General features: G+C 44.3%; 1 protein-coding gene across 1 annotated transcript in view; it reads right to left on the bottom strand.

The window, feature by feature from the left end:
- LOC117804225 (monofunctional C1-tetrahydrofolate synthase, mitochondrial-like) overlaps positions 1-13,208 on the bottom strand; it is a 114,689-nt gene that overhangs the window by 57,329 nt on the left and 44,152 nt on the right. Inside the window, exon 5 of the mRNA XM_034670790.1 lies at positions 12,713-12,963. Within this exon, the coding sequence (XP_034526681.1) occupies positions 12,713-12,963 (251 nt within the window). The remainder of the gene's footprint in view (positions 1-12,712; positions 12,964-13,208) is intronic.

The raw sequence follows: 13,208 nt of genomic DNA, 5'->3' as shown, positions 1-13,208 counted from the left end.
AGGGGAAGGGGCAGGCAGAGGGAGAGGGAGAAACAGACTCCCTGCTGAGCAGGGAGCCCAACAAGGGGCTTGATCCCAGGACCCTGGGAGCATGATGACTTGAGCCAAAGGCAGACGCTTAACCCCCTGAGCCACCCAGGAGCCCCAAAAGGTCAGCAATTTCTATTAAGATAATAATTAAAAAGCTTACATGGGAACAAGGTAATACTAGAAGGATGATTAGTGAAGAACTAGTGTGATTGGGTATTTAGCTGACGTATTACAAGCTTTTAAACATGAATATATTTCATTTCAAGAAATATATGTATATTTAATTTTTAGTTATAGTAAAATATACATACTAGAAAGTTAACTACCTTAACCATTTTATTTATTTTTTATTTTTTAAAAAAGGTTTTATTTATTTATCTGAGAGAGAGCACGAGCAGGGTGAGGGGCAGAGGGAGAAGCAGACTCCCTGCCAAGCAAGGAGCCCGACCCAGGACTCCAAAATCATGACCTGAGTCTAAGGCAGACGCTTAACTGACTGAGCCACCCAAGTGCCCTCATATCTTATCCATTTTGAAGTACATAGTGCCATATTAAGTACGTTCACGTTGTAAAACTAATCTCCAGAACGATTTTCATTTTGCAAGACTAAAACTGTGGACCCATTAAACACTAACTCCCTCCTCTCAACTCCTGGCAACCGCCCTCCCATCTACTGTTTCTCTGAATTTGGCTATACCAAGCGACCTCATATAAGTGGAATCAGACATTTGTCCTTTTGCATTTTCGTTATTTCAATTGGCATGAACCTCGAGGTTCATCATGGTGTAGCCTGTGTCTGAATTTCCTTCCTATTTCTTTGTACGCGTACGCCACATTCTTTCTTAGCCATTCATCCACCATTGGGCACTTGTGTTGTTTCTCCCTTTTCACTATTGTGACTGATGCTGTGATGAGCACGGATGGACCTTGACACTCAGCTTTCAATTCTTTGGGGCATTCAGAAATACATATTTTTGGTCCACGACTAAACCGCCTTCCTTTCTAATGTTCATTTGAAAGTATTTTGGGAATTTCAAGAAGGTGCCAGACTGACTTTGTGAGGTGTGTAATTATGGCTTTTTAAATTCCTATAGGAAAATTGCTACCATCCAAACATGACAGATGTCCCAAATACAACGTGTGGAAAAGAAAAGCAGGAAAGGGCTGGCTGCACGAGTCCTAGTTGGTTGCTCTGTTTCCCCTCCTTACCCTCAGATGCCAGACTTCCGTGCTTCCCAACAGGTACTGATACCTGCTGCCTGCCATTCCAAATTTTTGATGCCCTGACTCCAGTCTTGCTGTGCCCGGAGAAGATGAGGGTGCTCCCGACAGCTCTGACGGGTGCAACGCTGTCCATCATGAGCCCAAGAGAACGCACCACCCACCGCCTGGCGCGTGTCGCAGCCCCAAGCTGAATAAATCGATGGACGGGGCTAGATATCCCAAGACCAAAATGCTTCCAGGACTGCTACTACAATTCTTCTTTTTCACTCACGTGTACAGGTGAATAAATAAAAAGATGATCTCGGTTGATGTGTCTTTTGGGTTTAATACAAAAACTAAAAACTGCCCCAATAAGGTCATTCTCATTGTATGCAACCTTTTTATGTCAGTAGGCAAGAGACTTCCTGCTGTGCCACTACTCACGTTGGGGGAGAAGTGCACTTGTTAAAGAAGGAAAAAAGAGCCAAGCTCATTCCAATGATCTTGAGCTGAACCTGATATTCTTTTATACTGTTTTGTTCTAACAAATGAAATGGTAAAATAAATTATAAATGTTTAGGCATTAATCACTCCTGGCTTTGCCTGACTCTGTAAATACTTATCAATTTCTTCGTTTACCACATTGTTCACCCTTCTATCCCTAACGTCTAGGAGAGTGGCTTGCACACAGTTGGGGTTCCACACACACCTGTGAATGAATAAATCACCACCGAGGGCAAGTACTTTCAAGATATCATAACAGGCAAAGGACATTGGGCACTTCTGATGGGATGGGGACAGTGACACATCACATAAATGTGACAGAAGAGAGTACGTGATAAGGGCTCTGCATAAACACTACTATGAAGAAGGAAGACTGCAGGGCAGAGGGGACGCCACGGACACCAGCAAAAGCTGGAGACATGTACAAAGAAGTTGAGTCACGCTTGAAGGACAGGAAAGGTTTTAATAAGCAATGAAAGGAAAGGTTATTCTACACAAAGGGAAAGGCACATGTCAAGGTACGAACGGCAGCAAACACAAGGCGTCTTCTGGAATCAGCACTGTTCTGTGTGTATTATGCGCAATTGCTGAACATGTTAATAAGCCCCTTCACAAAGTCTGGTGTCGATGCTAGTAACTTTGATCATTTTTGAACTAATTTTATGTTAAATCTTCATCGTCACCAAGATCATAACTCTGAATATAGTCTACATTTAGTCCCTCCCAGACCTCTTAAATGTATATTTAAGAAATAGAAACACTCTAGAACAGAGGTGTCCAATGGCAACTTTCTGTGATGGTGGGAATGTTCTACGTACATGCCTTCCAGTCTAGTAGTGGCCAGCTCCATATGGCTACTAAGCAGCTGAAATGCGACCAGTGCCTCTGAGGTCACAGATTCTTAATTTTAATTAATTTACATGTAAATGGCCACCTGTAGCCAGTCGCTCCGGTACTGGACGGCACAGATCTGGAAAGTAGTGTTGTACAACCTCCTGCAGGGCAGGTACACCACACGCTGGCGGAGTGACACCACAGCGGTAAGCTGGAGGACGCAGTGACCTCATGCTTCATTACAGTCATTTTGTAGATATGGTGAGCCAGGCTCATAGAAGCTGAGTCAAAGTTAGATAGTGTATCTTTCTTGATAAAGTCTAGGAAACCTGCTAGAACTATTAAGTTATTATTATTATTTTAAAAGATTATATTTATTTATTTGAGAGAGTGAGCAGAAGCACATGTTGGGGGGAAAGGGCAGACGGAGAGGGAGAAACAGACTCCCTGCTGAGCAGGGAGCCTGACACAATACGGGGACTCGATCCCAGGACCCTGAGGTCATGACCTGAGCCGAAGGCAGTTGCTTAACTGACCAAGCCACCCAAGCGCCCCTATTAAATTATTTAAGACCTATTTTCTAGTGATATAAAATTGGTCTACAAATTCCAGAAAAGCAATTACTTAAATTTTTAAAATGTTTTTTTTCGTGAGATGTAAATGCACAAAAATAAAGTGAAACAGGACAAAACTAAAATAGAACACAATTTAAGACAAGAGTTAAAAATGAAGCTTCTAGAATCAAAATGAAGTGTGAAGGTATTACAATATAGTGGCATCTCATTTTACTTGGAGGTCAAGTTCTAAAGTCAGGAGCCCTGAGGATCTCTTAGAAGACCCATGAAAAACGCTAAGCAATACTCTGCTATCAATACTCCAGAATTTCTCAAGCCCACAACTCTGAGGTACTGGAACACATTGCTGTTTCTTCTAGGGCCACACTGAATGTTTTATTGTTTTACCAAGGCCACAAACTGAAATTCATAGAAGTTAAGCGATCCTGGGGATTAAGGAGTGCATTTGTTGCAATGAGCACCGGGTGACGTATGGAAGTGTTGAATCACTGAAAACATCTGAAACTAATATTACACTATCTGTTAACTAGCTGGAACTTAAATAAAAACTTAAGTGATCCTATGCTGTGATACCAGGAAATGTATTTCAAAGCCCATAAAATGTTTACAGAGAAGGATCAATTAATAAATTTGTTAGTGGAACAGAAATCTCTGGACTCACAGCAATTACGTCAATTTGTATTTTGTATTTTAAATGCGGCATGAATTTTAAATGATCTACAAGTGAAGTTTGGTATAAATAGCTTTTCTGGTACTTCAAATGAAAGTATCATGTGAAACCATCGACGTTAATTTATCCTGAGCGTACACAAGGTACCAGGGGTTCATTGCAACATACCTCTGTGTCATGGGAGCAGTGCTCTTACTGAGAACAACAGACCCTTGTATCTTTGAAAAAGCTTGTCCTTGGCAGAGAACCAGCACATCTGAGCTACGAAAGGTGTACGTGCTGACTTCCATGGGCCAGCTCCCTGAGCAGCTATCCCTGCTGGCTCGTTGGCTCTGAGCAACAAGTTAACCCAGGAGACTCCCAGAGGAATCTCGTTCTCCTAAGGCAACCGGGATGTGTGGTGGATAGAGCTGGGGTCTGGGAACAGAAAAAATGCTCATCGCCAAAGAATCTCTATTCCTCTACGTCTAATGATGACCATAAGGAATTCATGTGGGTGATCTTTCATACTCTCAAACAGAACAGAACAGCAATGTCAAGGAAGGAACATAGAGGAATAGGTGATTTTAATGATCTCTTCCCACCCAACTGAGGAAGGGATGATTGTGGCTTTGCCAACTAACACATAATGTATTTTTATGGCATATGTGTTGATTTTCTTTCCACAAACCTTGCTCATAAACCTCAATGTGTTACAAGACTAATATAAATGAATGCAAGGTGTGCTTTGGGTTCTATTTTCAAGGGCAAGGAGCCCTTGTTTTTACAAGTGTCTCTTTTTCTTGGCTGTTCAGCAGGAGTCATAATTTCTCTCCTTGATCTCCTGGAGATGTGCTTCCAAAGAAAAAACTCTGGGTGTAAAAGTCTCACGGAAGAGCAGAGTAAACTACCGGTGACCTTTGAACCATGTGAGAGTTGGGGCACTAACCACCCCCATCCCATAGTCAAAAATCCACGAATACCTTTTGACTTCTCCCCTCCCCAAACTTAACTACTAATCGCTTACTGCTGACTGGAAGCCTTGCCCATAACATAAATAGTTGATTAACACATATTTTGTATGTTACATGTGTTACAGACTGTACTCTTAAAACAAAGTACGCTAGAGAAAAGAAAATGGTATTAAGAAAATCATAAGAAAGAGAAAATACACTTACAGGACCGTACTGTATTTACGGAAAAGGTACGCATGAGTGGACCCACATGGTTCAAACCTGTGTTGTTCAAGGGCCAACTGTCCTTTCATGAGAGGAAAGAGATCATTTTTTGATAAAAAATTATAACTAAAACAAGTCCCCAAACTCTCTGATACTGGAGTGCCTGAAAGGCTATGTTGTTTTGAGTGTTTTTTCCCTAAAAATCCTAAAGTTGTAGGTTTCTCTTTTGAAGTGGCATGTTGTATGTGGTACCTTTAAGGATAATATCTGTGATAATATTAAGCAATGTTCCTTAAGTGGATATAGATCCCGCCCCTACACAACGGTCTCCTGTCACCTAAATTTGAGTCAGAATGTCTGGGGAATGGATAGAGTGGTGGTAGAAGGTGGCTGGTTAACATGCGGTGGGACACTGATAGTCCATTGTACATCCCTCAGCCTTTCTTGACTGGCCCATGATTTTAGAACCAGGAATGCATTTCTGGAAATTTCTATCTTAGTGACATTCCATTCAGAAGAGAGCATTTAAAAGAAATTACAGGAATCCTTGTGAAATGCCCAAGTGAAACAGATATAGACCACTCTTTCTTTCCCATCAGGTGCTATTTCTAGCACCAAGGAAAAAAAGCTGGGACATGGTCTGCCAGAATCCGGCGGGGCAGAGTAGGATGCGTGGAGGAAGCTGGGCCGGTTCTAAAAACAGTTCTGATCTGATGAAACCCACCAGAGACAGATGAGGGAGGCCGCAGTGGGCCGACCAGGGAAGTGATATACTGCAGGCCAAATGAGACTTGACAGAAAACACAGAAGCCAGGGCTGAAACAGAATCTTAGTTTGATGGAGATCCGAGGTGTGTCTGCAGAAGGGTGTGGTTTGGTTCTGAGGAGGCAATGTGAGAATTTGCAGCTGAATTGTGGAAAGAAAGCCAGGGACAAGAGGCGGATGATGGGCTTGAAGAAGCCAGGGTTGAAAGACCAGAGCTGGATCGTAATAGAAAACAGAACATAAGAGAGTGTAGGATTTCTGAATAAGATACCGAACTATCTGGAAAATAGAAGGGACAGCTTTCCATAGAATACTCCAAATATTCTGTTGCACAGCAAGAGGGCAGAGCTCAAAGGGTCAGTGGGAGAAGGCAGGCCAAGGGCAAGTCTGAAAAAGGGAGGAAGGAGCCAAAGGAGGTCAAGGGCCCGAGGGGGAGATAATGGTACAAGGACCAGAGCAACAAAAACGAAGCACATCCCTTCTCCTTACAGTGTTTTTTTTCTTTTCTTTTCTTTTTTTTCAATTACTGGGAAATAGAAAAGACATACAGAGATGTGCATAAATATCATTTTAAGTTTCAAAATCCTATGAATTATAACTATATATACGATGTGAATGCACTTATTGCCCCAGAACTGTACGTTTAAAAATGGTTAAAATGGGAAATTTCATCTTTTGTATATTTTACCACAATTTTAAAAACTACATATACATATAAGAAGTATTTATGCTTTATTTATTTCAAATTTGAGGCTCTAGCTGCAAATGCCTACAGGCCAATTAAAAGAGAGCTCACAAAACTACCCTAACAACTGATGTATGTTTAAGTTTGAAACGTTAAGAAATAGAAAACAATTTCTCAATAACCAACCTGAATACCGCCCCCCTCCCCCAAGCAGAGCAGCAGGAGGCCGTGAGAGTGCAGTAGTTCCGAAATCAGGGATGCTGGCTGCCCTGGGCTGAGCCTTCCCTCCTGGCTGGTCTGTTTTGATCTCCCTCCATCCCGTCCCCGCTGGGATCAAGAGTGGCGTCACACAAAGCACAGGAAAGACCTTTTAATAAAAACAAACACTATCCCCTCTCACTGTCAAGGTTACACCTCAAAATGTTTGCAAGCTTAGAGGAAGGATATGGAGATGATTTTTAACCTTAAGTCCTGATTTAACAAACAAGATTCAGAGTTGGATTTGCTAGCTGACTTTCGGGGCCCCACAGCCTTTGCAAAAGGGACTGACTTTTCATTCTATCACTAATGGCTCCCGGTTCTAATGCAGAAAGAATGCTGAACATCTTCCCTTAATTTGGCGCCTTTCATTTTTGGTGCAATAGGAAACTTGGCTTCTAATTCCTGGTTTTAACCCCCTTGAACAGGAAACCCCTAGAGCCCAAGACAGTCACCTGTGTTACACGATAATTCTTGAAGGTCAATTCAGGAAGCGCTCTCTCCTCCGGAAGTGAATATGAAGAGAGAGGGACAGCTAACCTTGATTGCCAGCTTCCCATGTTCCTGCATTTTACTCTGAGGCTTTTCCTTTGGTCCTCACAGCAACTCGGGGATGCTGGTGTTAATATCGGACACAATTGTCTGGATAAAGAAGCTGAGGCTCAGAGAGAGGAGTTAACTTGCTCAAATCTATATCCATCGTAGGAGGCCCAGTCAAGATTTAAACTTAATTCTCATGAATCTCAAAGATTTCTCTTTTTAACTATAATGTTTGTCCTTCCATCAAGTGCTGATTTGTCATAGGGCAAGTCCCTCACCTTCTCCAAGCTTCTGATTCTGTGTTTGAAACGCAGGGTTGAGCCCACACACCCCAAGGCACTGGGTGAGATGTGTTTGAAATAATGCATGGAACAGGGATTTGAAAGCTAATAAACCGTAAAAACAGATTTGTTTTTCTTTCTGCTATACTATTTTCTTATGGGCTTGCGGGAATGGAGATAAAAAACTGGTCAACTGTACAGATCTAACTGTCAAAAGTCCTACTACAAAAGGGAAAGTGACAGAGAAGATGCCTTCTGGGGGACTGTGATCATCCCAAAGGTTTGTAAGGAAACCATGAACTAAAGTTTAAACACATTTATTCTCACCGGATAAACTTCCTTTGAGCTAGTAGGCCACTGCATCTTATTCCCTGTTTTATTTTAATTTTTAAAAAAATTTTTTTAAAGATTTTATTTTTAAGTAATCTCTACACCCAACGTTGGACTCACACCCACAACCCGAGATCAAGAGTTGTGCACTCCACGACTGAGCCAGCTGGGCTCCCCGCTTATTCCCCGTTTTAAAACGTTATTATTCAGAATTAATCACTAGCTACCCCTAGTACCATAATCAAAAGTTGCCTTTTTTTTTTTTTTTAAAGATTTTATTTATTTATTTGACAGAGAAAGACAGCCAGTGGAAGAGGGAACACAAGCAAGGGGAGTGGGAGAGGAAGAAGCAGGCTCCCAGTGGAGGAGCCTGATGTGGGGCTTGATCCCAGAACGCTGGGATCACGCCCTGAGCCGAAGGCAGATGCTTAATGACTGTGCCACCCAGGCGCTCCCAAAAGTTGTCTACTTAAAAAAAAAGTTGTCTACTCGAATTAGAGGCTACTCTGGGGGCGTCTGGCTGGCTCAGTCCGTCGAGCATGCAACTCCTGATGTCGGGTTTGTGAGTTAGAGCCCCACGTTGGGTGTGCAGATTATTTAAAAATAAAATCTTTTATTTATTTTTTTGAGAGAGAGAAAGTGAAAGAGTGAGCACGAGCAGAGGGGAGGGGCAGAGGGAGAAGCAGAGCCTCAACTGAGCAAGGAGCCCAGTGAGGGACGTGATCCCAGGACCCCGGGATCATGACCTGCGCCGAAGGCAGACACTGAACTGACTGAGCCACCCAGGTGTCCCTAAAAATAAAATCTTGTTAAAAAAGAAGTTATTCTGATAAAAGAAGTACAGAATTGTTCTCTGAAGAACAGTGGCTGCTTAACTCAATTTTCTATCAAGCTCAGCACAGACCCCCAGAAGTGCAGCCTGTTTCCTGCTTTAACTCGGGGCTCATCATCATCAAGCCTCTTGCCCCGGGAGTTGTTCAGCCCCACAGTATCTCTGCGGTCAAGTGTTTCTTGTCCTCTCCAGCTGTTCCTCCTTCCACTGGGGTCTGGAGATGATTCCCACTCCCCATACAAAAGCAATCATGTCCTGTGCCCCTATACTAGGGCAAACGTTTCTAAATGGTCTCAGGTGACTTTCTTCTGTAATGCAGAACTGGGGCAGAAATAAGATGCCATCAACCCTGCACGGAATGCATTCTTGGTGGAACACAGTCTGGGGAGATAGCAAAAGGCACACAGGAGCCCAGTTTGCGCTGAGAATCAGCAGGGTGATTATCCAAAGTACTCTATCACTTCTTTTTTCCTGTAGGGCAATCCCACCCGTATTAACCTGCCAAGCACTAAACGGTTAGCTGTGGTGGAATGAAGAGCTTCAGGAAAACCATCAATTAGCCTGTAAAGGGTCACCAACATGATATACAAGAAATGAGGAGGTAAGAAACGTTTGAGCTGTGTTACAGCCTGCACCAAGGAATACAGATCTCTAGACAAGACTGTCAATGGTCTTCTATGATCTAAAATCATCTTGCCAATGTGAGGAACACAGCTACTGGGAAGGCAGTACAGAGTGAGCCAGAAGCAGCAATCACTCTTGTCGTTGTGCAGCGATACGCTGACATGTTGTTGGTTCTCTAATAAATAATTATGCAATCCACACCTAATTTCTGTGTTATAAGCAAAGGGAGAAGAGTCTGCTGGCAAAGGAGGCAAGAATCCTAGCAGACACAGGACTTTCATCCACAGTATTATAAATTTCCCCCCATTTACAGGGAAGCAGGCATTTTAACAGCATTATCTCCATGAAGAATGGGAATTCAGAAAGAAAACTGAAATATCGGAAAGGAAAGGGGTTCATCTTTGGGATAGTGCATGTGTGAGACAGTCTAACTCAGAAACATCTCTTCTCTTGATCCATCTTCTTTTCACTTGGGAAGGTTTCTTGAAAACAGCCCTGCTTTGTGAAATTATTCATTCAAGGACTGCTCTTACCACTCCGAGTGGGGTGGTTCCAGATCAGACAGCAATGGTCTGAGGCTCCTGGGAGAGCGAGACCCCTGACAGCGGTCTGTGTGAGCGCGCCCAGGGCGGGGACAGGCACTGCAGACAACCGGGCAGGCTCGCCCGGGCAGGAAGACGCGGGAAGGAACACAGAGCACCTCAGCTGACGCCTACTGAGCTGCCTTCAACCCTCTCAGCACGCCCACTGCTGGGCTGCACCTAGCTTCTGCTTCAGATCTCCAGGGTCAGAGAACTCACCTCTTCTAATTAGCCCATTTTTCTTTCTGTAGAACCCAGGTCTCCTCCCTCTGTCGATCTCCACCCCCTCGGTAACCCACAACATGCTCGTCTCTTGTTCATGACATGGCCTTTCAACATGACAAAGGTTTTGTGGCCTAACCATCCCTAATTGGGTCCTGAAAGTCTTCCGTTCACATGTATTTATAGAGTGCCCACAATGTCCATCATTTCGCATGGATACTGGGCCTGTCATTGCCGTCCTTCCTCTGCAGGTGGGTCCCCCCTTTAAGGGGTAGTACCCCACCCTCACCCCCCTTTCGAGCACAGGACTGAATTCTGAAGAACACAGCAGGATGGTCACTCCATCCTTCTAGATACCCTCCCAGCTCTGCTTCTTTCAGGATATGGGACACCGGGCAGTAATGTAATGTCCTTGTACTTTAGTTTCCATATGTATAAAATGGGGCGAACACCATCAGTTCCCACCCAAAAGGGATGCCGAGACTAAAACAGCTAACAGGCATGAGGCGCCCACATGCCTGGCACACAGAAGGCCCTTGGTAAGCACGAAGCTTAGCAATAAGGTTAACGTCGAGCTCTTGAATGATGTGACTCTGCTGTGGCCTTTCTCGGCCCACGCTGTTGGTTTACGCATCTGACCTGGAAAGAGGAGTGATGTTACTGTCTGTGACACCTGAGAGACCCACAGAATGTGTGAGGGATGAAGGAATGGGGTAAGCAGCAACCAGCTTAAAGGCTGAGGACTCTGACATTCATGGGCTATCGATGGAGACAAATGCAGTAGCCAGAGCCGAAGCCACAGAATTTGAAATAGAGGGGCGCCTGGGTGGCACAGCAGTTAAACGTCTGCCTTTGGCTCAGGGCGTGATCCCGGCGTTCTGGGAANGCAGTAGCCAGAGCCGAAGCCACAGAATTTGAAATAGAGGGGCGCCTGGGTGGCACAGCAGTTAAACGTCTGCCTTTGGCTCAGGGCGTGATCCCGGCGTTCTGGGATCGAGCCCCACATCAGGCTCCTCCGCTGTGAGCCTGCTTCTTCCTCTCCCACTCNCTCTCCCACTCACCCTGCTTTGTGTTCCCTCTCTCCCTGGCTGTCTCTCTGTCGAATAAATAAATAAAATCTTAAAAAAAAAAAAAAGAATTTGAAATAGAGATGTGCAGGTGGGTGCCAAGATGAACCGAGTGAGGTCCTGGGAAGTTCAGATTTTCTGACTGAAAGCTCACTGTTCAGCTGTTCAAAAATGCATTAGACAATCGAGCGACTCTTACTTCTGGGTGTATACCCCAAAGAATTGAAAGCAGAGTCTTAAAAAGATATTTTTATACACATGTTCATAGCAGCATTGTTTATAACAGTCAAGAAGTGTAATTAGCCAAAATTTCCAGCGGCAGACGAATGAATTGACANCAAATGGCCAGCGGCAGATGAATGAATTGACAAAATGTGACATATACGTACAATGGAGGGACGGAAATTCTGACAGATGCAATAACATGGATGAACCCTGACATTACTCTAAGTTAATGATATAGACTGAACGTTTGCACCCCCCCGCCCCTACCATTCATATGTTGAAGACGAATCACCAATGTGATCAGTGTTAGGGGACATGGGGACTTTGGGGGCAACTGGGTTGATGGAATTAGGACGGTGGGGGTGCTTGGGTGATTAGGTCACGAAGCTGGAGCCTTTATGATAGGGATTAGTGCCATCCTAAAGAGACCCTAGAGAGACCCCATTTCTCTTCCACTACATGAGGATACAATGAGAAGCCAGCATGTATGACACAGGAAGCTGGCCCCACCAGACACCTGCCTGAGCCTTGATCTTGGATGTCCCAGCCTCCAAAACTGTGCACAATGAACTTCTGTTGGTCATTAGCGACCCAGCCTGTGCTGTTCCTTCCAGCAGTCTGAAAGGACGGAGATGGTGAATAAGCTCGTCATGAAAAAGACAAGCACTGGATGGTTTCACTTATATGAGATACACAGACCAGTCAGATCAGAAAGGGTTAGGGTGGCTACCAGGGGTGAGGCTGCGGGCAGGAATGGGGAATGGGTTTAATGGGTGTAGACTTTAGGTTTTGCAAGACGAGAAGAGCTCTGGCGATGGGCGGGGGTCGTACCACAATGTGAATGTACTTGACACCATTGAACCACACAGCCCGACGTGGTAAAGATGGTAAGTGTCAGGTTATGTGTGCTATACAACAACTAAAAAGATTTTTAAAATATCATACATATAGCTCCAGAAAACCACAATGAAGGATAAGAACCATGGCAGAAATGGATGAGGAAAATACTGCTCAGGATTTCACAGGCCCCAAGAGGTTGCTCAAAAGACCCAGGCCTGACCGTGTTAGCTGTCAAACCCTGTTCCCCAAAGCTGAGGCCTGCTCTTGGCACGTAGAGCGTAGCTTTGAGAGCACAGGCCCTGAGGCAAGGAGAGCTTCTGCCCTTGGCCATGGGCCTTGGTCAGGTGGCTCAGCCTCTTTCCTTGTAGTTTCCATATATGGAGGATTGTTGCCGCCAATAAACGGGACAGGTTGTGCCAAACCCTCCGTACTGGCCCGGTGCACCGTGGAGGTGGAAGAAACACCATTCTCCCCACGGTTGCAGCTTACCTGAACGTCGTACAGGAATCGGAAACGGCTTCCTTTATTGGCAGCGTCTCTCACAGCCCGAGCCAGCTCCACTGACCCTTTCCCACCGATGGACCAGTGATAGCAGGGGACCGCATCAAAGGCGCCAGCCCGCTTCGCGAGCTCACAGACTAAGTCGATCTCAGCGCGGGTGTCGGTCCTAGTGATGAAAACGTTTGTGGTTTTGCATCTGTATTCATTTAGTGATGTTTTTAAAGAGAGACTAACCGTTTATACAGAACTTTGCTCCCTAACACGGAATATATTTTAAACATCAAAAGTGGTTACATTGTGTTTAAATAAATCAGACTTAAAGAAAAGCATTGGGGGGAAAAAAGCCTCTCTAACAGGACTCAAATATTTCAAGTTGTTAAGGGTTTTATGGAGAAAATTCCATAACATAACCCTTTGATCATCCCCAGTCTTTCAGACAGAAATGCTGGGTGGAATTTAAAAAAAGAAAAAGAAAAAAAAAAAA

Source organism: Ailuropoda melanoleuca, chromosome 10 (assembly GCF_002007445.2).
Source record: "Ailuropoda melanoleuca isolate Jingjing chromosome 10, ASM200744v2, whole genome shotgun sequence".
Lineage (NCBI taxonomy): Eukaryota > Metazoa > Chordata > Mammalia > Carnivora > Ursidae > Ailuropoda > Ailuropoda melanoleuca.
Note: the sequence above shows the minus strand (reverse complement) of the source record. Positions and strands in the feature narration are given on the sequence as shown.